This window comes from Nipponia nippon, unplaced genomic scaffold, assembly GCF_047370975.1.
Source record: "Nipponia nippon isolate SJK-2023a ecotype South Korea unplaced genomic scaffold, ASM4737097v1 scaffold_5, whole genome shotgun sequence".
Taxonomy (NCBI): domain Eukaryota; kingdom Metazoa; phylum Chordata; class Aves; order Pelecaniformes; family Threskiornithidae; genus Nipponia; species Nipponia nippon.
This window is the reverse complement of record NW_028262369.1, coordinates 94,853,319-94,879,649: the sequence shown is the minus strand read 5'-3', so window position 1 is coordinate 94,879,649 and position 26,331 is coordinate 94,853,319. Positions and strand designations below refer to the sequence as shown.

Genomic DNA, 26,331 nt, shown 5'->3' with positions numbered 1-26,331 from the left:
TCTATAGAATTAAAAATCAGTAGTGTTTTTTGCTCATAGTATTCCTATTACTGTCATCTTCCAGAACCTCATTCATTCTTTTAATTTCTAGTCTACACATATTCCAGTTTATAGCTGCTCTTATGCTGAGAAGGACCTAGTAATCCTTCAGTAATCACATCCTCACTCTTTACTTGCAATGGCGAATAAGCCAAGGCATTTTAGAATTCCTCCTTTCAAGATAGGGATATCTGTCTGTGTCATCTTAGTCATCTCAGCCTGCATCTCTCTTGAATATACCAGACCAGTATCCGGTATATCAGATGAAGTCTTACTTTTGCCTTGTATCAGTGAAAATACATTTTAAATTTTTGTTTATGTTTGTCTTCATAGTTGACTCATGCAAGATTGTAATTGTCTTCCTGTGACTAATACCTCTTTCTTCTAAAAATTATTATTTAGTAAAAATAAATATATGCTAATTAATAAATGTTGTTAATTACTAAGAATAAAACTTTTGATTTTATGTTGTTAATTACCATCCAATTTTTGATAGACTAGTAATTAACATCATCTGATTATTCCCATTTAATATTCTGTTTTTCTGTGTGATGAGCCCATTGTGTCACCAAAAGCTTCTCTTAGAATTCTCATGTATTTTGTGCCAACTTTATTGATGAAAATATAACCAGGATCCAGAAGGAACCTAGAACTTCAGCACTAATGTCAATCAATCTGACATTAAGAACTTTCATCCTTCCTATAAGCCAGATGCATATTAAATTATAGTTTTTATTCTAATCTACATATTCTCCAGATTATCTAATAATTCTTTAGAATTTGCTATATATAATGCTTCACTGAGCTCAAAATAGCTTAGTTTTACTGTATTTCCTTTGTCTATTGGGGTTTTTTTCCACACCAAAGAAGATTTTGAGGGCAGTGTGCTATAGCTTCAGTAAACTAATGTTGCATAAGTAAACTAATGTTGCATTTTATTCTGTCATCCATTTATTTGTATTACTTTATTCTGTCTTTTAAATGTATGCCAAAAAGTTCCATCATTTTAATGTTTGACTAATTGCCTGGATCATTCCTTCCTTTACTTGGAAGCGGTACCATTCCAATTCAACGTACCTGTGATTTCCTTTGCCATTTCATTAAAACTGACCAACTTTGGAACATTAAGTTTTTGAGTGTTGTTTCTATTATGAATATGATAATTCCCATTAACAGTCTTTGTTGTCATTCTTACAGAAAATTAAGGCAAAATATTAATTTAGGGCTGGCTATACTTAGACAATCTTTAATATCTAACCAGTCATCATAGACATCCCACTTCTTTCTTTGTTCTTTTTTCTATTCATACAGCTGTAGAAGCCATAAATATGATAACTTTAACTTTTCTTTTTAAGGGGGTGGGGGGTGGACAGAACCAGTGTCGATATCCCCAATACACTAAAGGAGTAATAGAAGCCTTGGCAGAGAGCTTCAGTGATCTCCAGTGCTTGGAACTAGCATGTATCACCTGGGTTTTCCCAGGCAAAGACCTTGCTTGAGATTTTGAAAATACCCTGTGCCACTCATTAAACAAATATTTGTGCTTATATCTTGAAACTAGATATATGGTATGTTTTCTTTCCTCACGTCTGTTTTCTAAGCATTCATAAAAGTAAAATCTTAAATTACTTTCACACTCTACAAAGAAAAAAGGCAAGGAAGAAGAACTTTTTCATTTGTGACAAAGTCTAAATCTGGCTCCAGCATCAGTGCTATAACTCCAGTTAGTCAGTGCATGCATCAGATTTGTAGCGTATCCTAGTGAACGTGACAAAAATACTGCCACAATTAGGTTATCTTGTAGATGCTGGCAGATAGACCAGAAGGGCAATTTCTTCAGCTGGTGTAAAACAACAAGCAATGTTGATCTATCTGAGTTCAAAACCCATAAACTGATCTACTTTCCTCTATAGGTCCTTTTAACTCAGGTTGAAGCTGTGTTCTGATTCTTCTCTAAATAAATGAAGTATTTCAGCTCCTTAAACTACTTAGCTATCCCTGTTTTCTAATTTGTATGATGAACACAATTAAGTAATATAAATAGTTTTTTTTTTTGCATTTTTAGACATAAACACTTTGTTGTCCATTAGAATTCAGAAATTTAGCAGAAATGTATTAGACTCCTAATCATACTAGTAGAGACCATTTTACATTACATTCTTTATTTTATCACAGTTCAAAACAAACCCACATGTGAAGAAAATTATTTTGGTTGTCCTAGTGGAAGATGTATTCTGACGACCTGGCTTTGTGATGGGCAGAAAGACTGTGAGGATGGAGTAGATGAATTGCACTGTGGTGAGCGTTTTATCTTATTTGTATTTCTATAATCAGTAATGCACTTTGAAAACAGAAAAAAATTGTGCATTTATGTCTCAAAAATTGAATCTAGAGCTATATAAAAAGGTCTTTAATACTACATTTTCAGACTCAAGTCTCTAATGCTTCACGCTGCCAATATTTTAAACCCTATATCATGCCAGAATGAAAGCCCTATCGATTTTTTTTTTTGTCCTAAAGGTATATTTGTGTACAGACTTTCTATTGCTTTAATATATAACAATTTCACTAATTCTTCATAATTCCTCATTAGAACAGTTTTATAAATATAATCAATTCATATCAATATTGTGTGACCCCAATAGGAAGTAACCAAAATAGATCTTTATGACATAAAAATAGACATTTCTTTCCATCAGGGGCCATAGAGGTATAATTATTTAAAGTAACAACAAAAGTAATGTGAACAAAATACAACAGAAACTGTGAACCAAGTTAAGGGTCCATTCTGTCTCAGATTTTTTAAGATTCTTAAACACTATCTAATTGAGAAGCAATGCAGGTTGGTTTTGCTCATAGTGAGAGCTGGTCTTTTAACTTAAATTTGTATGGACTACCTGAACAGATTATTTCGATAATGAAATGGTAGCAGAACAGCAAAAGCAGTATCAAATTTTCCTATTCCCTTGAAATAAAACCTGAAATTTCTGTGTGTGTATATATATATATATATATTTTGTGTTTTTGTTTTTGTTTTTGCTTTACCACTTAATATGGCTGAAAGTTATGTATTGGTCTCTTCATGACCTAGTTTCCATTAACATGTTTCCATGTTTGGTTTGCAGTTTACATTGTGTGTGTGTGTATATATATATATATCTTATAACTTCAAAATTAGAGACTGCTGTGCACTATGAAAATCAGAAGGTTTTGTGTTGATTCAGTGTTTATGTTTTCACGTTTTATTACACGTGCATACTAATATGCAATATTGTAGAACCTATTAGTCAATTTTTATGGGAGAGAGGGAAGGGGGTTTAGTACATTCTTTTTTCCCTACTTATTGCTCTTACCCATTTTGAGGTAGTTGTTACAACACTCTACTTTTTAAATTCAGATTGTATTACCTAAAATTCTTTTTCTTGTTAATATTAAAATTTGTTTTTATCAGTTAAAACAAAATAAATTTTATTCTTAAAGAAAGAAGTCTGGGAAAAGCAGATGATTTAAAGTTTTGAGGAAAGGTCATAATAGTAGCACTTACTTAGAACGGTTGTACAGAGTGATTTTGAAATGCAGAAGCATGTCATTATTTTCAATGTATACAAAAGTGTAAATGGGACAACAGAATGCAAATACACAACAATTTTTCTTGTGAGAGAAAAGAACATGAAATCTTTCAAAGGTGCAATTAGGTACTGCAATACCCAGAGGAAGGCTGTGTTGGAAAATTTGAACTGTGCCGCCTCTGCCCTAGTACCAAAATAAAGCAGTTCACTATAGTTATAACATCCATGTGAAATACACAAACCAGACTCAGGTTTTTAAAGTGTTTGTCCTCATCCAACTTGCAAAATGTTTAAAAATATTAGAATGTAAATGTTTTGAATGTTTATTTATTTATTTTTATTAAAGTATTGGTGAATGCAAACTCTTAGACAAACTGGTAACATCCTGAATGCCAAGATTAGGATTATACTGTGAGTTATTTAATACACTAAAATTGGGAGGAGAGAAAGGAGCAATGTGGAGATTCCTAAACTATGCTAGAAAATACAGGGAACGCAGTACTGTTGTGAAGCTAACAAATGCAGTGACTGGTGTCATTCCTAGATTCGTCTTGTTCATGGAACCAGTTTGCATGCTCTGCAAACAAATGCATCTCTAGGCAATGGACTTGTGATGGTGAGGATGACTGTGGAGATGGTTTAGATGAGAGTGATGCTATTTGTGGTAAGTAGAATAATCTTAGTTCTGTATTGTGTCAGATCATACATACTGAAAGAGACCAACTGATCCATGAAGGTGGTGGAAAGGGAACAAATACAGCATCTCCAAAGAGCGCGTGCTTTAAGGATAGGCTATTAGAGGATATCCTCCCCCAGTCCCCTCTAAGCAGCAGCTAAATACCTTTTTATGGGGACTATATGATTTGTGCGTAGTCTGTCAGTGAAGATATGAACGGCCCATCAGCATGGGCAAAAGGAGAACCAAACTTTTCTCCAATTCCCATCCTTGAGGTAAAACCCCTGTATCACTATTTGAGTTTCACATTTCACTGGTAGGTACCTGAAGACTTTAAAGTTGTTTATCTTCCCCAGTTCTTTCTCCTGTTCTTTACAACTACCTGAAAGGAGGCTGTAGCGAGATGGGAGTCGGTCTCTTCTCCCAAGTAACAAGCAATAGGAAAAGAGGAAATGGCCTCAAGTTGCACCAGGGGAGGTTCAGATTGGATATTAGGAAAAAAATTTTCACCAAAAGGGTTATCAAGCATTGGAACAGGCTGCCCAGGGAAGTGGTGGAGTCCCCATCCCTGGAGGTATTTAAAAGACGTGTAGATGTGGTGCTTAGGGACATGGTTTAGTGGTGGACTTGGCAGTGCTAGGTTCATGGTTGGACTTGATGGTCTTACAGGTCTTTTCCAACGTAAATGATTCTATGATTCTATTCCCTTTAAATTTTTATATATACAGTCATAAGCATTATAGCATAATATACCTCTCAAATTCCCAAACCTTTCAAATTGCATAAGGAATTGAAAATTTTACTTTCATTCTGGGGCTCAGTTGACTGGAAATGTGTTAGTGAATTCTTTTCAAAAGAAAATCACATTGTGTTGTCATATTGTCACAATTTCATGATATTTTATCCATTGTTTCCATCCTTATCTATGCTGCATTTTAAGATTTTCTTTTCAAAATTTCAACTTTTAACTCTTAAATATTTGTTCCTTTTCAAAAATCCTCTTATAGTCCATTCAACAAAGACTATTTTATTCCATATTTTGTATGTGATATCAACAATATTTTTACTGTGGTAACTTCTTCTCTGTCTACTTAACACTTCCAGTAATCTCTTCAGCTTATGTTCTGAGTTGCGGTTTGTTAAAGTAGTTTTTTAATCAAACACAGATGTAGAAATGCCAACAAATGAAAAGGATGAAGGTGGAAATTATACTGTTCCAATGTGGCAAAATATGAATGAATTACTACATTAACTTCAAGTTGACATCCATCTATGTCACATTTTTTCACGGTATTCAGGTCATGCTGAGGACTGGGGAGTTGGAGGCAATGTCTGAAAGGGAAGATTTCTCTCTGCCTCTCTCCCCTAGGAAAAGGTGTGAAATAAGAAGACAAGTACCTCGTCTGAGACTACTATAGAACAACGTGAAACCCTAAGAAACATCAAGGCCTGAAGCGTAATAGGAAACTTAGAGCAAAAAATAGAAAAAGGGAGGGGAAAACAAAGGCCAGCAAGTTGCGAAGTGTCACTACAACATACCTTTTTTTTTTTCCTCTTTTGAGGTTTTTCAGAATTACTTCTTTTGATATCTTGACTTGCAATACATTGTAGGTCTCTTATTAGAAGAAAGCCCACCAATAAAATTGTAGGCCATCTCTTAAAGAGGGAAAAATCCACACCAGTTTTGAAGAGGGGAGAGTTAAGGCTGTATATCTCCTTAGGAACAGGAGGCAGATCTGAACTGCAAGAAGAAAAGAGAGATCAAGATGACTTTCGATTTTTCAGTCTTACAAAATCGATATTTATTTAACAGGAAGTTTAACTTCAGAAGTATCAAAAAATGGCAATTGAGTATAAGTAAACAAAAGTAGTCTCTCTTGCGTAAATAGTACAAAAAATCAAATTTTTAAATTTGTTTTACTATTTTATTACTTTCTAATTAAAATTAGCACAAAATACACTGTCTTCTTTTTAGCTAAGTATATTTAACTTATCAAAGAGAATACATTAAGTGATGGATTGCACAAAAGTTTACTTCCAAACAGAGTAAAATTAATCCTAGGATATAATATTCTTATCTGAGAAAAAACTGTTAAAAAAAAATATTAGCCAAATAAACATGTTGAGTTACTTGCATTGGAACTGTCAGAGATTTTCTTACTCCCACTGCTATTGTACTTGGTGCACATTGTTCTCTTCTACGTGGGGCTGACTCATGCAAGTTTTGAATACCTTTAGCCTCCTGCCATAGAGTATAGTGATGTGAGGATTATGCGGTTTACAAGATGAGTTCCTTTGTTCGGTCAGTCCAAACATGCAGTCAAACATAAAGACCAAAACTGGTTTGAAAAGTTATTCTGTTGGATAGCTTTCATGAAGGATGGTAAATTAAATTTCCTTGCAGAAAATTAAGAGACTGACTAAATGGAAAGAATGGAAGAAACAGTAGGTTGTCAAAATTCTACTGTAAAATACAGTCTTAGCCAATATTTTTATCATACTGTGCAGAACAAAATCTTCTCTTAGCTTTATTTTAAAATAAAAAACCCTTATCCAGTCATTACCCATTAAAAAAAAAATCAGTTAGAACATGTTCAGGATTCACATGTAATGTTTTTTCAGGTTCAGTGACCTGTGCAGCAGATACATTCAGTTGTTTAGGCTCCCATGCCTGTGTTCCCCAACACTGGCTTTGCGACGGTGAGAGAGACTGTCCTAATGGAAGTGATGAACTGTCGACAGCAGGCTGTGGTATGTTTGCATGTTAAAAATGTATAGTATTTATTTTCTTGGTACTTTTGCCTTTACAATATCCAGATGCTGTTTATGTCTGTAGTATCATACCCTTATGCTGTCAAGATTGTTAGTAAAGATTAATGGACCACATGTGAGCCTACATACCAGGATCCTTCAATGTTTTAATCAGCCTAACATCTTCAGGTTTTGTTAATATATACTGAGGCACACCAGCTGATGATCAGTATGTGTGTCACATCATAGACATTATACAGTGTGTTTACTAATGAAAATTAGCACATTATTGACAATGCGTTTTTATTCCTCTTCCTGAAGAAAATGCTGCTGCGTGTCAGGGAGGTTGTGCATCAAAAAAGGAGATACAGTTCTGTCTCCAATTTATTGTGGTTGATTGTTCAGATCTTGACATCTCTTGCCCTATAAACTATTACTTCCAGTCTTCTGAGATACATTTCTATTAAAAGTGTCAGGAGTTCAGTAGTAGTTTCATTAGGGGTTTTGTTGTATTAATGTATATAAAAATGGTATAGGTTAAAAATATTAAAATACATTCTCTCCACTGAAAGCATATTCTGTCACTGTTTCTGGGCTGAGTTATATTTTGAGTATTTACAGATTTTAAAGAGCAGAGTTCAGGAGCAGAGTAAAATTGGAAGGACATCTCTACTTCCCAAATGTTCTTTTCCTCAGAGGCAGACCTTAGGTTAGTTGTAGACATCGTCAACTTCTGAAGCCTTTCTGTCTTGGATTACATGAGATTTTAGCTATCCTTGCTTCTTTAGCTATCTTTGTGATGATGATTAGCTTTTCCTGCTATTGGATTGTGTGGTGCTTTTTGTATGACTCAAAAGTTATGGTTATTTCCATTGAATCCACTCAGACTAACTACTTCCCATTTCATCTTTGTATAAGAAAATGGCTGGATATCTTACTGTTCTCAATTTCATTTCTTTTTCTGTACTGTATTTTCCTTAGCTCCTAATAACACTTGTGACGAGAATGCGTTCATGTGCCATAACAAAGTCTGCATTCCCAAACAGTTTGTATGTGACCATGATGATGACTGTGGAGATGGATCAGATGAATCTCTGGAATGTGGCAAGTATAACAAAAGTAGAGTAAACAGAAAAATTTCAGACTGTTAACTCTAAGGCCTTCTGCAAGGTCTGTTTCTTTAAGTCACTATTGAAAAAAAAAGCTTTTGCTTTTTAAAATTGTTGTAAAGTTAAATTTTAAATTATGCATTAATCAATACAACTTGGTATTAACTCAGAGCTGGAGCCACAGTGACAAATTATTTGCTATAGTTGTGACTTACAGTTGATTGCTAATAACATTTAACAGAATTTTAAAATGTACAGTCTATAACTTCTTGTTCATTATGTATCTCTTTTATATATCTTTGTCTCTATACACATTTTTTCTATCAAATAATGAAACATCTCTGTTATGATTATCGCTGAAGTTAAATGATATCAACTAAAGCCATATGTGAATGTTTAATTTTCACCATTCATATGAATTTAAGGTTTCTTATATTATCTGAATGTCTGTACAGTATATCTAGGCCATACTCAGAAACGTCCATCTATCTAAATAATATTTATGGAAAATACAGAGGAACTATTCTGTCCAAAAAGGCAAGTTATTGCTTATCATGCCTGATTTTGTGCAGTTAAAATCTGCATTGCTTATTTACTCTATTAAATGTTCTCAAGAGATGAGAACCACAGCAGAAGATAGCTAGCTATGTATTTTAGACATTTCTATTGTACACACCACCTCAAGAGTGTATGTGCATAAATGATGCAAGTAGACATCCAAAGATTGTAAGAAAAAGCATGTTTGGTATTTGCATTTAGTAAAATTTTTCATGTAAAGTTTGAGTCAAACATGTAATGGAACATTGTAGCAAAAGAATATCATGTAGCAAATAAGAACTTATTTGTTTGCTGGTCATACAAAGAACAGGTTTCATCAACATCACTTAGAATTGTATATGACGTGGAAAAAAATCTGTTCCTGTGATGAACTGGGAAGTCACCAAATTGTCCTTTTTCTCTCTATGCTCACCAGAAGCAGGCTGGTACTTAAGAGGCAGCAGCCATTCCTGCCACATCAACATTAGATAGGTCAGACCAGGAGAGCACCTTTGAAGCCAGCCTCTCACTCACTCCCACATACTGTGTTTTGCCTCGCATGGAACAGTGTCGAAGCAAGTAAACTGACAGGAAAAACACAAAAAACCTCTGAAGCTGAGCCAGCTAATATACTTCAGCCAGTAGCGGGCATGAAGTCGCCAAGAGCAGAAAAGAGAGTGTGAAATAAAATCCTGAAATGCATCTAGTGTGGATATTGGGTTCTCCTTACCAGCTGTTTCATTCTACTGCTCCTCCCTTACTGCGCCACACCGCTTGCCAGCGTAGGCTTCTAGATCCTTGAAGAAGGGAACAAATACACCTTTTCTAGCAAACTCCATTTGCTTTTCACTAACATAAACTACATGGTGTTTTGAAAGGAGCAGTTTGCAACAATAAGCTGTTGTAGGGAAAAACTGCTTAGTTCATGTAGTTTAAACCAGATCAGGATCAAAGCAGGTAATTGATTTATTAATGACGGATAACTAATTGGAAATTGTGAACTATACATTCAATATCAATAGCAGCAATGCAATGGGTAAATCACACCTGCAAAATGTCGATGTATCTTATACATTTTTAAACACCACTTTATAACTAGTCCCAAAAAGTTCTGAACACACAGACACACACAGAGCAGAGTTATGTGCACCTTCTGCCCCAGCCCGGGACACGGGGGTACAAGCACATGTGCCTACTAGTCCACAGAGGGCTGTAGCTCTCCATGAGGTCAGATATGCAACTCCACTTGGTGTACCCATCCTGCCAGGTTCAAAGCACACACTGTTTTACTCACATTGCTATCTTAACAGCTGGGGTTAGCCAGGCCATTTTGCCAAAAGGAGGCTGTGAGAGCGGACCCACACAATAATGAAACTGTACAGTTCCTCCGTTAGTAATAGTTTGCGTTGCCAGAACCCTTTATAGAAAGTGACTCATTATGGGTTTGGTCCTCTATATAGCACTATATGATTAAGTTGAATGGTGGGGGGAGTGGGACGACCTTTCTGATCAGATTTTACTTGGAAGCAGTCTTCAATTCCTAAATAAGTATTTAGAACTAAACAGTCACAAACTTTGGAAATAGGTGCGTTTTTTTCTACATGCTTATAATTTCTTGCTGGTGTATTTCATTTGTTTTCCATAGCATCATATACATGCATGGTCCCTTAAAATACTGACAAATAAATAGTGATGGTCTGAAAGACTTTTGGAAAGAAACAGAAGGAGGAAACAACAACAGAAGCAGAGGATGTACAAACTCCTGATCTAGTTGTAGTATGGACACCCCTTTAGGCACTGGCTCTATTTAATTTCTGCTGAGTAAACTGACACCTACAGCAACATTTGTTACATGTTGCACTGCTCCAATGCAATTTTCTGTTAGCTAGTAATCAAATACACATGTTAGTGTGTGACTAGTATGGTAAACTCGTTATAGTGTAATTTTAGGAGAGGGTTACATTCTTTTATGAGAAAGGGAACTATTAGAGAGTGGGAATCAAATTCCAAAACAGACTTTTCAAGGTGTTGTCAGGTTGTACAAATACACTGCCCAATTCACCAAGATTTTAAACGTGATTTCTGATCCACTTTAACTTTGAAAATGTGTACATTTTATAGATATTGATTTGGTGGCCATCTTAGAAAATGCATGTTTAGTGTGGTTAAAATGATCAGTGTTCTACATGTTTTAATGGGAAAGCATATAGTAGAAAGCATATCACAAAAATATTTGTTGGGTATAGTAATTTCTAAAATGTCTGTTAGAATGCTATTGCATAATAATAGCAAAAAGTTAAATTACACCTAAAAGAAAATCTATTTATGATTGAGAGCTGCATAAATATGTTTTACATATGTAGGAATTGTTTTGTGACTATACTGTGCTGCATGAGACACTGGATTTCTCTCTCTGTAGACACTAGTGTACAAGCATATAATGCTTTGTATCTCTTTATGGAACAAAAAATACTTTTACTTACATTGCCTTGTACATGCAAAATTTTATGTCGAAAGTATGAAGCAAAGTATGAAGTAATTGATTGCTGTATTTCTAGGGTATCGTCACTGTCGTCCTGGAGAGTTTACTTGTGCTGATGGAAGATGCCTGTTAAATTCCCAGTGGCAATGCGATGGTGATTTTGACTGCCCAGACCATTCTGATGAAGCACCTATAAACATAAAATGCAAAAGTTCAGGTTCGTATTTAATTTTTTGAATAACATGTGTGACCTTTCTTTTTGGAAAGCAATGGTTTAGGATTGTAGATAGGCAGATATAAAACCTCGTAGCTTAAATCTCTAGTGCTTTCATAGTGATATTCCTTAGGTCTTTCAAGAATAATGTGTTGTCAGTCCTCAGCATCCAAAGCCTCAGCTCACAAAGTTCAAGCCATCAGTTTCTATGGCATAAGATGGCTGCTAGTTCATTAATGCATAAATTCTATTAGGACTAAAATACAATGATATTAACGTAATTATTGTCAAAGTTTAGAGCTTGCCCTAAAAATCTGTAATATATTTATTATACTCATCACACAGAAGTAGATCATACAAAAGGGGATGTTAGGTTGTTCTTTCTATATTAAACAGTGGTCTGTTTTTATTAGTAAATTACCGATCAGATGTGATTTCTTTTATTGATATTTTCTACTGGCATAAGTTTGCTGAGGTCTGACTGGTTTGTGAGTGGAATATGAATCCTGGTGTGTATATCATGTCCTGTTCTGTGGCTTTTTGAAAGACCAATTCTTCTGTCTAGATCTTATGACTTTATTCTACAGTAGTCCAGTCCTTTATACCAGTTTTGATGGAAATCACTCTTTTGCTTTAAGGTAAGGCAACATACCTGCTTTAAATATAAGTGTTCTGATTCTGATTTGAAGAACCTGAATGCAGCTGAGCCAATGTATTCCAAGGTTTACCAAACAGGAACAAAAAACATGTATGCATGTCCTCAGAGAAGGAATGCCCCAGAATTCAGTCAGTCATGTTACTAAACACCTGAGCATCCAGAGGAGAGAAGCCATGCTTTTTAAGTTTTGCAAACTATAGAACTGTATTTTGTGCAGAGATAATGTAGAGGATTCTCAATTAAATGAAAACAAATGTGTAGGAGGGAATAATAAGTTGAAGTCTTCACACATTTTCCAGGAAAGGAATAAACCTTTAAAGACACTGAAGTGTAAAAAGATATTATAATACTGTCAATAAGAAATTGATATTCAATTTTTACACAATTGTTCCATCTCACATGCACACATTGCAGCTGGTCCATGCGAAAATTCATTCCAAATACTAACAGAAGTTGTGTTCTCTTTTTTTGTTTTCCAGAGCAGTCATGTAACAGCTCTTTTTTTATGTGCAAAAATGGCAAGTGTATTCCTCAAAGTGATGTTTGTGATAACAAAGAAGATTGTAGTGATGGATCTGATGAGAAAAGCTGCCACATTAATGAATGCCTCAGTAAGAAAGTTAGTGGCTGTTCTCAAGATTGTCAGGATCTTCCTGTTGGATACAAGGTGAACAATTACAAAATGTGGTGTAATATAATGCAGATTCTTAATTCTTAACTGTTTCTTAAAAACTGCGTGATTATAATAAAACTCCAATGTGTTGTACTTCCTTGTAATGAAGTAGTTTACCTACCGTAGTAAGAACATTCACATTTTTATTTCCAGTAAGTAAACAATTGCCAATTGTATAAAAAACCTGGTACAGTACATACTTTAAACCTATGGAAAAGAACATACAATGCTTTAAATACAACAAAACATACTGATGTATGCAGAGCACTGAAAATCAGTTGTGAAAAACGGAAACACATTGGAGTGAATAACAAGAATAACAGTTTTCTCCAATATTTTTTTTTCTGTCAAAGAGATTTACAAAAATATTTAAACAAAGTATAATTGCCTTAGTTGCAGGATAAAACGATTAGTTGTCTGCATGTGATGGTGCTTTCTGAATCACCTGAATCTGCTCTTTGGCCTTGAGATGTAGAGAGGAATGTTATGTAAACCCTAGCCACTGACTGCACTAACCTGTAAATAGAAGCTGGGAATAGAAGAGAGATTTTTTCAGGGGTTTAACTCTGAAGTAACCCTAACTGCACCCCCAAACATTTAATCTTTTTTAATAGAATATTAGCCCAGTGAGAACTAAGTTAAATCTGTCCAACAAGGCTTCGCTCTAAAGGTATTCAGACCTCTGAAACCATGTCCTAGTCAGGAGGCCATAGACTAGAGAGCTGGAGACTAGGTTGGGTACAGCAAAAACCTTGTTAAAGTAGCATGGTTGTGGAGAAAGCACATCATGGGTCTCTGCAGAGAGTAAGAAAGACAATACAGGAGGGAACATGACACAAAGTTTTTCACTGATGAAACTATATCCCTGTTTCAAAACTGCTCTACCCAGTTGCATTTTGCATCACTCACATTGCATTTTATAAGCTTGCCATGGTGATCATCAGACCCCAGTAAAAATTAGCTTCAAGTGTTCTCATTCACATTACTGTATGATGATCAGTGGACTGGAGCACCTCTCCTGTGAGAGAGTTATGAGGCTGAGAGAGTTGGGGTTGTTCAGCCTGGAGAAGAGGAAGCTCCGGGGAGACCTTACTGCAGCCCTCCAGTACCTGAAGGGGGCCTACAAGAAAGCTGGAGAGGGACTTTTTACAAGGGCACGTAGTGATAGGACAAGGGGTAATGGCTTTAAACTGAAAGAGGGCAGATTTAGATTGGATATAAGGAAGAAATTCTTCACCATGAGGGCAGTGAGGCACTGGAACAGGTTGCCCAGAGAAGCTGTGGATGCCCCATCCCTGGAAGTGTTCAAGGCCAGGTTGGATGGGGCTTTGAGCAGCCTGGTCTAGTGGAAGGTGTCCCTGCCCATGGCAGGGGGGTTGGAACCAGATGATCTTTAAGGTCCCTTCCAACCCAAACCATTCTATCATTCTATGATTTGTTACATGGAATGCTAGATGTTATCGATCCTTCAAGAAAAATGATTAAAAACTGTATATCTTTACCAAAAAGCACATGTGTACTTGAAAATAAAGAACTCCAAAGGTTCCATCCATCATTATTTTCATGGAAGAATCCTTTCCATATTTTTGAAAAGGTGAGTTTCACTTTTTCTTCAGTTAAAGAAGAAAGAATAATTACTCATTCTACAGGGTTACTTGGGAGGGAATGGTACTTAGGATCACACCAGCAATAGCTGGAAAGAAATGTAAGTATGTCTGCCTGTAAACAGTATAAATAGCAATGTCATTAACATGTTACTTGAAAAACTGAGACTACATGAAAAAGTTTTTATACATTTATATATTCAGAAGAAAGTACATAAGATAACAAACAGAATCAATGAGTAATTCAAAATTAATGTATTTGGCTTTCTTTCCCAGTGCAAATGCTGGCCTGGATTCCTGCTGAAGGATGATGGCAAAACGTGTATAGATATTGATGAATGTTCATCTGGATTTCCCTGTAGCCAGCAATGCATCAATACGTATGGAACCTACAAATGCTTGTGTGCAGATGGGTATGAAATACAGCCTGATAACCTAAATGGCTGCAAATCCCTTTCAGGTATTGCTTTTTTTTTTTTTTTTTTAAACCCACAGATGTATCCAAAATAATTTGTGAAATACCTTAGCCCCAAGGTCTGTGTTACCCTTTTATGTAAGATAAACAGAGTTACTTTGAAGCACACTACTACTTCAGTAAAAAATAGGAATGTGATTCAGTGTCTGAATGTAATAATATGTTCTGGTTTTAGTATGTATTGTGCTCAAATTGTTTGTGGTGAATAGTTACAGTGGATTATGAAAGTTTGAATTGGTAACTTTATTAGAAAAAGTATTAGGAAAGTTAAAATACATCACAATTCTACTTCTGAGTTACATGATAATACTATGTTTATGATAAGTGTTTAAAAGACTTCTGCTGTTTTATTTCATCAACTTGAGAATATTAGAATGTACTTCAAACTTCCTGGTATGAAACAATAACAGAAATTGCAAAATCCATTATTTCTATAGCATATGAAATCCATCAGTCTTATGTGTAACAGAGTAAAGCTCAAGATATATAAGAACACTGGTTATTTCCTCACCCCTCTGTCTATGCCACTAATGTTATTTTTATGTGCTTCAGTGAGTAGGATTCGCTAGATCAGTGAAAGAAAGAGCAAAATGTCAACAGGAAAGAAACAAAAAAAACATTACGGCATTCTGCTGGGTTTCCTTCATAGTGCAGGCAACCTTCAGCTTGAGCAGACTCCTCCTTATTCCAGTCTTGCACAAAGTTGTTTGTTTGTGTCTTGTTTTTAAGTATAAAAAACCTTCTATTTTCTTTCTACCTGGCAAGAAGACTGGAACCTCTGTCTGCCTCATATTTCTGTCTCAGGTGCTTCCCCAAGTAATCACGGGAAACACAGGAGAGGGCAGAAACACAGTATCTGTGTTTTGCTTTACTCCAATCTCACGCTTTGCAAGCCACTCATACATTTAGAAGCCATAGATCACTAAAATCAGAAGGGGAGCTGGAACACATCATAGTACAGTTTATTGGACTTGTAATATATCAAACTTCAAAAGTGATCGTGACAAAGCTGTTTGTGCTGCAGCAAGGATGGTTGCGCTGTGAGGAGCTGCCAACATGAATGTTTGGCCTAATGCTGATTTCTTGCATAAATTGCCTTGAACTTTTTACAACAGAGCAGAGCATTACAGCCCTTCTCCACAAACCACTAACAGTCAGTGCCGAGGACAATGTCTCGGATCATTTAAGAACTGGAGAATGTCTCGGGTTGTACATAAAATGCAAGCAAGGTGGTACAACCTATTCAGTACAAGAGCAGAGTAGGTTGGACAACACATTACATTCCAGAATGCATGAGCAGTAGATACAAGTCTTAAATACATTTTTAATTATTATTAGTGTTGTTGTTTTTTTTTTTTTTTTATTTTAGCTGAGGTCTCTGTTAATAGACCTAAAATAAAGACAGCTGTTTTAATAGTAAATATATATATATATATTTTTACTATTATGTATGTCAGTGTCAGAGGTGTTTCAAAGTAAGTGATGGCATGAAGGAATATTTTTTGATAAACTAGAAAACCAGGGGTAAAAAAGCCAAATCTGGCTTCAGTTCAGAATTAGAGAATCAAGGTTTGTCCAAATAGCTGTTTCTTTAAGTCTATACTGTTGAGAGTATTGAAATCTCAAAAAGCAATGGTCAAAACATGCTTGGTTTGCAAACGTAACAAGTAATAGTCTTAGTGATAATTTGAAAGCGAATGTTGAAATTAAAACCAGTGGTATGAAATATATTTGAAATTTAATCTCTGACATTAAATTAGCATAAAATACAGTATGGTTCCCATATTACAAAGGCAAAAAAGTTAAATTACATTGAAAGATATACTAATTGATTGCTTTGTTCATTTTTATACTGCATCATTGATCTTTCTTGGAACATTTGAATGTTTTAAATATTTCTTTCATCCATAACATTGATCAGAGCATGTAACATTTATTTTTCAAACCATCTGTATTTCAGCATTGTATTCCTGATTTTCCATAAATTAACGTAAAAGCTAGTCTAATATATTCTTTCTCCCGGGGTTTAGATGAGGAACCTTTCTTAATTCTGGCTGATCATCATGAAATAAGAAAAATTAGCACTGATGGATCCAACTACACTTTGTTGAAACAGGTATAATCATAGTACCATGCTCTAAGTTTAACTCAATACTTTTATTCTTTTCTAAAGTGTGCAACTGACAGAAACATCATCCTACAATTGGCATTGTATGCACCATAGAACAACTGCAGTATCTTCAGAGTTTTTATAATATTTTAAATTGACTATTTTATCTGAATTTGACATGATTAAAGCTCAGGCAGTTGTTTCGTCAGTCATTCTGATGTACTAAAAATTATGTTATTTGTGATCCTCTTCCATCACAAGATGTTTTGCACAATTTGTATATTTCAGTTTAAAAACAAACAAACAAACAAACAAACAAAACCAAACAAAAAAACCCAAAAAAACCTACTTGGCCATGTATTATTTGGGCTACTTACTGTCATAATCCAAATCTATTTTTTTGATTTAGACAGACAATTCCAAGATTTAAAATATTACAATAAATTAACATATATCTTTGGCTAAATCTAATTTTTAAAATAATTACTCTAAATTATTATAACAGGGAAAAAAAAACTTATTTGAAAAAAACTACAAAAATAGAAAGTCACCCAGTAAGTACAGAGCTGTCATTTTTAGCAGTTTCTGCTCTGCTTCTATGCTTCACCTAAGTGTAGTTACTTACCATAGATTAGAGTTCCAAAATATGTTTTAATAAAAACATCTATTTCCTTAAGTACTAATTAATGAATTGTAGAAAGACTAGAAAATCAGTTATTGCCAGTCAATAGTGTTAGACTTTTTGTGACTTCTTGTGTCAGTAAACTGTGCATCTTAATGTCACAAGAGAGGTGCTCAGGTCTTCACAACAGTAATTAAAAATTAACCATCTTGCATTAAACATTGACTTTATTTAAGCATAGCAAGCATTATGTTAAAGTCTGTTTGTTCTTCTGAAATCCTTCTGACTGCCTCTCATTTACATCTCACTGCCTCTCTCCTCTTTTGCTGGTATATCTATTAATAGAAGCCTGTGAAAAGAGGGGAGCAACAGTAAATTTTCTTTATGGTTGGTGCTGACAGATTGGCTCAGAGCTTCATCAGTCTTGAATTTAATGGACTTCTCTTCAGTATGTTAGAGACCGTGTAGCTCCAGCCATTGAAGAGAATCTGTGTTTTCCATATCATGTCAATTCACTAGTCTAATAAATACCTCTGCTATTGAACCTACTGGCCTTTGATCCTACAAATACAGCATTTTTAAAAGCATCCAGATTTGAAAGCAAAAGAGGGAGCTATACCAGCAGAACAGGTGGGCTAATCTTCCTCATAAGGGCATCTTTTTGTCCTTGTAATGTTATGATGGATCGGCTCGCTCTTAGACATCGACCAGATGAAGGCAAATACCAGAGCTGCTCTGGCAAAGGAGCAGAACCACCCTTCTCTGTGTATTTGATCTGTGCTTTGCCATTCTAGCAGTTGTTCATATAAACTCAGAGTAAAGAAGCTGAAAGTAGGAGTTCAGTCAGTCTTCTCTGAGTTGTTATGTGCCAGCTTTTTCCTCTTTTTTTTTTTTTTTTTCCAAATATACATAAACAGTACAGCTGTTTGAATTGCATCTCATCTATGTTCTTTGCCTTCCATTTCCTTCACTCCTAGTCATCAAAATTCGTAGAGTTTCCATAGACAGAGTAGATAGAGAGAATCTTCCTCCTCATTATTTGTGATATTTTCCTGCATTTTTTTAATTGGGGCACCAAGGCAATGCAAATCACAGCCTAGGATATGCTGTGTCTAACAGAAACAAACAAAACCACGGGTTTAAGATGAGAGACTAATGCAGCTGATGCCACTTGAAACCTTCCCTATTCCTTCTAAAAGCAGATTACATGAGAAATGACAAAGAATTATGCTAGAAGGACTTAAAAGTCACATGTAGATCATGAAGAGGAGACATTGTCTAGACAGAGAACTGTATTGCAGATGTACAGAAATAATTTTACCTGCAGTTGATGTTCTGATAAATATTGGAACTAAACTGACCCAAAATAAAACACTTGAAACCAAAGACTTGCAGGCAGTCAATTCTCTTTATTAGTCTGGATACCTAAAAAACTTTTACAGTGTTGTAGTATATGTAGCTATAAGGCTAAGTTTTCACAAACTACTGACTTCGATTTCTAGAATGTTATACTTTTTTTATAGTCTTTTGTATTCATTCAGCTGTTGTCTCCTTTGTTAATAATTTGGGGTAGGGGGTTATATGTGATTCATTTATACTAATACTAGAAGAAGAGGCAGGAAAAGTGTTTTGCAGCACAGTTACAACTGACGGATCTGCCGTTGGTTTTGTTAAAACACTGTAGGCATGGATATGTGATTTTTGAAAATGAGAGTGGTCCTCCAACACCGTATTGTTGCAGGCTGTCTTTAATGATGGTTTGTGCAGCCTAATCACTCCTTTCCTCTACGTTTTGATCAAAAGATAGATTTACAGTATTACACTGTAGTAGCTGGAAGATAAGCCTTGTATCACTTTCTGTACAATTAAATATTGTTCCTAGTTGTTTATTTTAGAGCTGGCTAGTCCAGCACATCCCTTCTACAACTATGAATTACATTAATGAGGGAAGTTGCTGATCTACCTGAGAGTAGAATGTCGTTGGGCTGATAAGGGAATTGATTAACTGATATTGCGGTTTTAAAAGGAGTGCAAACTGCATTCATTCTTTTTACCACTGCTGCTCCATCTTTGATTGATAGCAAGACCTTTGTATATTAGGAATAATTGTGATTGCACTACATATCAGAATGTTAAGCAGATTATGGGCAAGGCGCTCCTATTCTCAGATAAGGAAATAAGAGCCATCATCTGAATGCAATACCTCTTTCTTGTCTGACATTTGGGATGAAAAGCCATTATTATACGACTGCTCTTTCCAGCCTGTAGGAGTACCTCAAATATGATCACCACTCTTTCTTACAATGTATTGGCTCAATAACTGGAGCCATAGGAGACTTCCAGATGCCTGCTGGATCTCTAACCTTCACATTTTATGTATATACTACCTCTGTGTGTGTGTGTGTGTATACACACACACATATATCTGCATACAGTACCTATAATCTAGCATCTAAGAATTGAAAAACTTCTTCAAGAATTAAAGTTAATGCTTTTTGAACATCAGTTTTGAATTCCTGATTAATTTCTGTTAATAATGAAATGTTTTCATTAAGTAAAGATAATAAATGTTATGCTATTTCTGAGTTTATTGAATACTAATATTCTATATTATTCATTATAAAATGAATGTCATCTAGTATGCCAAAGTAATGCCAAAGGTAGTAATTAACAGAGAAATTGAGCAAAAGTTAAAATATTTACTGTTAAAGTTCATTTAAATAATAAGAAGGAAAAACGCAGAAGCTTCATTTAGTTTCATACATCATCTGCATTTTTGAAGTGAGATAGTTCTCTGCCACAATATTTATTTCTGTTACAATTTTTATCTTATTCTGATTGTTTGCAAGTAGTGTATGGAAAAATGAGAGAGGTACTTCAAAAATGTGCAGTCAGTAAAATAAAGCATTTTGAATATTACATGTAATGTATTTTGCATTCTGAATGCTACCCAACAGTTTGTATTCAAACATTTGAATAAATGGACTTTTTTTTTTTTTCTTTTTGTAGGGGCTGAACAATGTGATTGCAATAGACTTCGACTATAGAGAAGAGTTCATCTATTGGATTGATTCCAGCAGACCAAATGGCAGTCGCATAAATAGAATGTGTTTAAACGGAAGTGACATCAAGGTAATTGGGGATTAATAATGTCACTACTAGAATTAATTTTTTTGAGTATTTTGGGAAATGCTCCTTCATGGTTTTAACCCAGATTGTGAGGTTTTGGTATGTGCATACAAACACAGCATGAGCTAGCAAGTCCTAGTTGCATTTAATTTCATTTATCTGAAATAGAGATAGGGACTAAGTGGACTGTATTTATGAGCTAAATTCCTTATGACTTAATTGACAGTTGACTGAATTGACAGTTCAGTGTGGTTTACAGGATGTCAGAGAAAAAGGAGGTATAATTAGGTGCAAGCTGTGTAAATACTGATGTATTATTTCTTCATATACAGTTTTCTGTGGTCTTCAGTTTGTTTTTGTCTCATCTCCACTACACTGGTAACAAAAATAACTCAATGTCTTTGCTGTGAATAATCCAAGGTAAAACTGCACTCCCATTTCTGCACAGCCTGTCTGTTTTGCCTCAGTGGTGGAATAAGTTCAAAATCCACCGTTAAGCACAATTGTTGACTTACGTGAACATTTTTCCAAAATTTGTGATAAGCAGTAAGGAGTTCTTCTTTGCTTATTCTTTTATGCCTGACCTTCTTAAACAAGGAACAAATGAGCAGTAACATATCCTGTGAATTTTGTTCCCTCATTGTACACCAGTATATTGTACAGAGAGAAAAGATTTCTATTTTTCATTTGCAGATTAGAACATGGACTGACACATCCTCAGAGCACACTGACTTTAGTCTTTTTGAGGGTTAAGGTTTGAAACTGGCTGGCATCAGTGAACCTTGTTTTCATCCTTCACACAGAAATAATTGTTCTTAGAACTTAAAAAAAAAAATGCGGATGCGCGTAAGTTATGGCACTCTGATGCCATTGGGGTAAAACTAAAATCCAGCAAGCACTCAAAAGTTCTAGTTAGTCACTGCAAAAATTCTTCCTGAACAAAAATAGGAGACAGGAAAGTCTGGGCTTCAAAATCCGTTAAATCCTTGAATCATATTTATTGCCTTTAAACATTTTACAAAGCATCCTATTCAGCTCCTTGTCCATTCTGGATGAATCTTTATTTAGTTATTTTAGGGAATGTTTTCAGGACTGGGGATGACCCCAGACTTTTTCTTTCTAATCTTAACTATTTCAAGAAGAACAAAGAATTTTTCCCAGTCAAAAAGTTGTAATTGCCAGCTGGGAGAGTGCAAAATCTCCTATTGCTTTCAAATGATGTAATAATAATTCCATTTTTTAAGGAAACATTTCAGAAATTTGAACGAACATTAGAATAAAATTAGGTTGGGATCATGGAGGATATTTCTTTTTTCCTTCGTTAATATTTTGCAGTTTACAGAACGAGTGTCATCTTGACAGAGTTTTTACTCAAATATGATGCCAAATTCAAAGCAAAAATTATGAAAATAAGGCATTTACTTTTCATAAGAATATTTGGGTTTTTCACTGAAAAACTTGGCCAGGTTTGGCTTCTGAAAGCTAAAAACATGTGCAAAAATTTATCAAGAATTATATATTGTAGGTGTCTCATATTCTGTCAGTAATCTTTTATCCAGTGCCAAATGATAACTTTGTCTCTTTGACTTAGATTTTAATAGGTTACCAGAGCACATATTTAATAATTGATGTTACAAGTAATTAGTTTTGCAGTAAACCTGTTTAATTGTTTTTTTTTGTCATGAAAGAAATGTTTTATGGTTGACAACCTTTTCCCTTGAAGTATGAATTTCTTATTTCATTTCCTTCATACTTCTTGTTTTACTATTTAGTATAAATAAATATACTATTAGTGTAAATGATACTATTTGATATGTTACCTAGGATTTCCCTTTTAGAAGATCTTGTCAGCATACCAACTCTAGCTTTCTTGGTCTGGGAAACCCGATGGCATCTCATTTTTATTCTGCATCTGATCATGGAGGAGATATTTATACAATTGAAGCAACAACTTTTTCACATAAAGGTGTTCAAACATTAACACAGTGTTTTGTGTATAGTATTGTAGATCCAAATGAAATCCGTTACTGGAAAACGCTGTGGTGAGCTGGATTGTGTACGTTGAATGTCATGCTGGTGATCTCAGTGACTGGAATAAGCTTAAAGTGACCCTCCAAAGGAAAAGTCATCAGAAGAGAGAGGCTAATTACTTTGGTTGATGTTTGTAGGTAGTGTAGCTAAACCACTATCTAAGTTTGCAGAGCTATGCCTTTCTACGTGAAATGTCCCATGTTACAGTGCAGTAGTTGCTGCAATTAGACATTTATAAAATAGTGAAGCTGGTAGTGCCAAGGTATTAGAAAATAAAGTGTTTTGTTCATATTAAAAAATTGATGCATGCCTGGATTTAATTTTAAAAATATTTTTATAAGGTGATAAATAACGTAATAATCTGAAAGGATGCTTTTACGTATTCATGACTATAAAATTGGTTTAAAGTATCTCTCAGTGTCCTTTCTTATCTTGAAGGCTTTTCACTATCTTCAAATGGTAAATAAAATTAAAAATAACACAGTTATACATAATCATGTTTATGTGTAAAGTTTATACTCTATTGCATATGCTTTTAGTGGTGAACGTGATGATAAATCAGAATGTACGCTACAGTAATAAACCCATTATTAGTACTTAAGAAATCTCAATTATTTTCAAGTATTGTGCTCTCTTATTTTTTTTTTCCTTAAGTTCTAGTTGCACAGACGTAATCAGGATGTAATCAGGAATAGAATAGGTCAGAATAGACCTTATCAGGAATAGAATTTTTAAGCCTAGAAAAAGTTGGACTCTGATGATTGGGAATATTACTTAACATGAATATCACTTAACATGAAGTACTCCCAGCCAAGCAAGATTAAGTCATATAATCATGATGAGATTTCTAATCATGTATATCTAGAGGCATTTATTCAAGTCTCAGAATTATTCAAGTCATCAAAAACCTTGAGAATAACACATCCCTGTCAGTAGAGTATAGGCTTTCCAGTAGGTCACTAAATTGCTTCAGTCTCTAAGTTTATTCCTTAATAATGTAGTCCTTTTGAAATTTAAGTAATTCTTAGAAAGTTCTTCTTTCTTCTGCCATATGAATAAAAATGGAAATAAAAGCACAGTATTTACTTTCCAACTAGGTAATCTTTTTCTGTTTGCCTGAGTTGAGTGCCCTTATGGTCTATCTGTCATGATGATATATGGCACCACTGTGATATTAAAATGAAATATATGCTGATGTAGACTGGTGAGAGAACTGGTGAGCTAATAAGCAAACATGTTTGAGGGCACACTATGGGGAAAGAAACCTCATCCTTCTGTTCTGTGAAAAATAAATAGAAAGTAAAGGGAAAAAAAGTTTTGTTTTGTTTTGTTTTTTTTTAAATTAAGACAAAAGGAAAACTAGGAACTTAAGATGAAAAAATGAAAGATACAAAATTCTTAAAATTTAGTGCATAATGCAGGGAAGTTGGAAATTTGATATTTACTACATCATGGTATTCTCCATTCTGTCTTACTGTAAGGAAAGCGTCACATTGTCTTAGTTACTTAAGAAGTGTCATTACTTCAGAAGTGTCATTGTTTAACAGGGAATAATAGCTATTTTTCGCATGTTGTGTGTCACTGTAGCATATATCCAACCTCTCAGTATTCTGGTATTATTAACTCTTGAATTGTTCTTCCTTTTCCCAGTATTTAGATGAATAATTTTTGTAATTTTTGCTTTTCTAGGTAGTCCACAATACAGCTGTTCCCAATGCACTGGCTGTCGACTGGATTGGCAAGAATCTCTATTGGTCTGACACTGAAAAGAGAATTATTGAGGTGTCTAAACTCAATGGCTTATACCCTACCGTCCTTGTGAGCAAGAGAGTGAAGTTTCCTAGAGATCTGTCCTTAGATCCTCAAGCTGGGTATGAAGCAGCCATTTTGCAGTAATTAATATTTAATCCTAATTATATATTTAAATATTTTTTATAAAAACAGGAAATAGGAAATACTAATTAGTTTTTTATCTAGCTTTCAGCTACACTGGATATCAGTAGTCTAAAATGCATTACCATTGCTTACTATATCATCATTACATATAAAATTGGTATACTAGAAAGATGAATGAAGGTACTAAACCATGTTTTGTTATATTTACTACTCTGTAAACGTTTTCTTTTGGTAAGAGGAAAGCAGATATTTCAAAAAATAACCCTCTCTTTTTTTAAGAAGTGTGTTACTAAATAACAAAAAGTTCATATTACATGGAAGACAATTCTTATGTTTTATTTCATTTATTCACCGAACTGTCTTGTTAGCACTCTTTTCTGTGTTTACTAGTTTCCAAAATAATTTAGGCCCTTCAACTACCACATATTTGAAGACTTTTTTCTGATAGTTTTTGCATGTTAATCGAAGAGTGGAAATGTTTAATCCTGCGTAATTTGAAGATAGAAGATGAATAAAGCTATTGTAGTGTCTTATAACACTCTTGTAGTATCATGGCAAATTAATGATTCTTTTCCATCTCTAAATCCTAAGGCTCAAGTAATCATCTCAAACGTCAGTGACAGGAGAAAATTGTTGAGTTGGCCTGGACTCTATCTAAACTAAGAAAAGCAGTGTTTTTCCTAGCTATGAAATGTAACCTATCTACTTTACTGTTTTTAAGAGAAAAGCCATTTTCTACCAGTTCTTAGAACTAGCATTGAATTTTCTTATAACTGTACTCTTTCTTCCTGTAAAATTTGGCAGGGAGGATGTAGACATTTGTTAAATATATTCAAGATACCAATACATGGTATCTCTCTCTGGTTGCCTGGACATCCAGGATATGTTCCCTGTGTATGCAAAAATCAACTCTACAAAGTTTGTACAGAGAGTCCCAGTCTTCCAGGAAGGTTTAGATATACACAGGCATAATAAACTTATTGTGCTCCTGCTCAGTGCACAGTATGTATACAGACTTAGCTTTCTGAGGCCAAGCTCTTTTTTTTTTTTTTTTTTTTAATAAATATATTTGTTTGTTTGTTCATTTGTTTTAATATGAAAAGCTGCTGGAAATAAAAGCTGTGTTTGCATTTCAAATTCTGAGTTAATGTTTGAGATAGTATTAATTGTATCTTATTTTATTTTCTCACAAATGAGAAATGCTAAATCAACTATATTGCTGATGCCATACAATAGTAATGGTATGTTTCCAAAGAAAAAGTTTTCTGTTGGAGTCAGTGAAGAAAGTTCCCTTTCTCTACTGCTTTTGTGGAGCAGGCTCAGTGCCAACATATTGCACCTGTGTTTCATAGGATACCTGTAGCTGTTCTTAGGGCCACCATTTTCTCCTGCACACAAATAGTATTCCAGGTGGCTGTTAAGAATATGAGCTGAATCTGGGCTTTTGAGACCCTGTCCAAAACCTGTAGAGTAGAAGCATAGCAGCTTCCCAGCTGGAAAGATCTACCCTGAGGTTCTAAGTAATGGCATACAGCAGTAGCAACATGCATCCATGTACCAAATAATAGGACTTTTTCTTTTTTTTTTCTTTTTTTATTTTATTTAAAAAAAAAAAAAACAACATGCTCTGTGTTGTGGCTAAATAGCATATTAAAGAGAAAATTGCTACTCAGGTTTCCAACAGTCTTCCTTAGTGCTTTACCCATTTTTAAGCCCTTTAGGTGAGAAAATGTTCTAATGTTTTGGAACTAGCACT

The 26,331-nt window shown here is 34.6% G+C and overlaps 1 protein-coding gene across 1 annotated transcript in view; it reads left to right on the top strand.

Moving 5' to 3' along the window:
* Positions 1-26,331, top strand: part of LRP1B (LDL receptor related protein 1B) — a 756,289-nt gene that overhangs the window by 620,002 nt on the left and 109,956 nt on the right. Inside the window, exons 50-59 of the mRNA XM_087732714.1 lie at positions 2,215-2,337; positions 4,153-4,272; positions 6,907-7,035; positions 8,017-8,139; positions 11,240-11,380; positions 12,515-12,702; positions 14,589-14,772; positions 16,818-16,903; positions 20,529-20,651; positions 24,369-24,550. Of these exons, the coding sequence (XP_087588840.1) occupies positions 2,215-2,337; positions 4,153-4,272; positions 6,907-7,035; positions 8,017-8,139; positions 11,240-11,380; positions 12,515-12,702; positions 14,589-14,772; positions 16,818-16,903; positions 20,529-20,651; positions 24,369-24,550 (1,399 nt within the window). The remainder of the gene's footprint in view (positions 1-2,214; positions 2,338-4,152; positions 4,273-6,906; positions 7,036-8,016; positions 8,140-11,239; positions 11,381-12,514; positions 12,703-14,588; positions 14,773-16,817; positions 16,904-20,528; positions 20,652-24,368; positions 24,551-26,331) is intronic.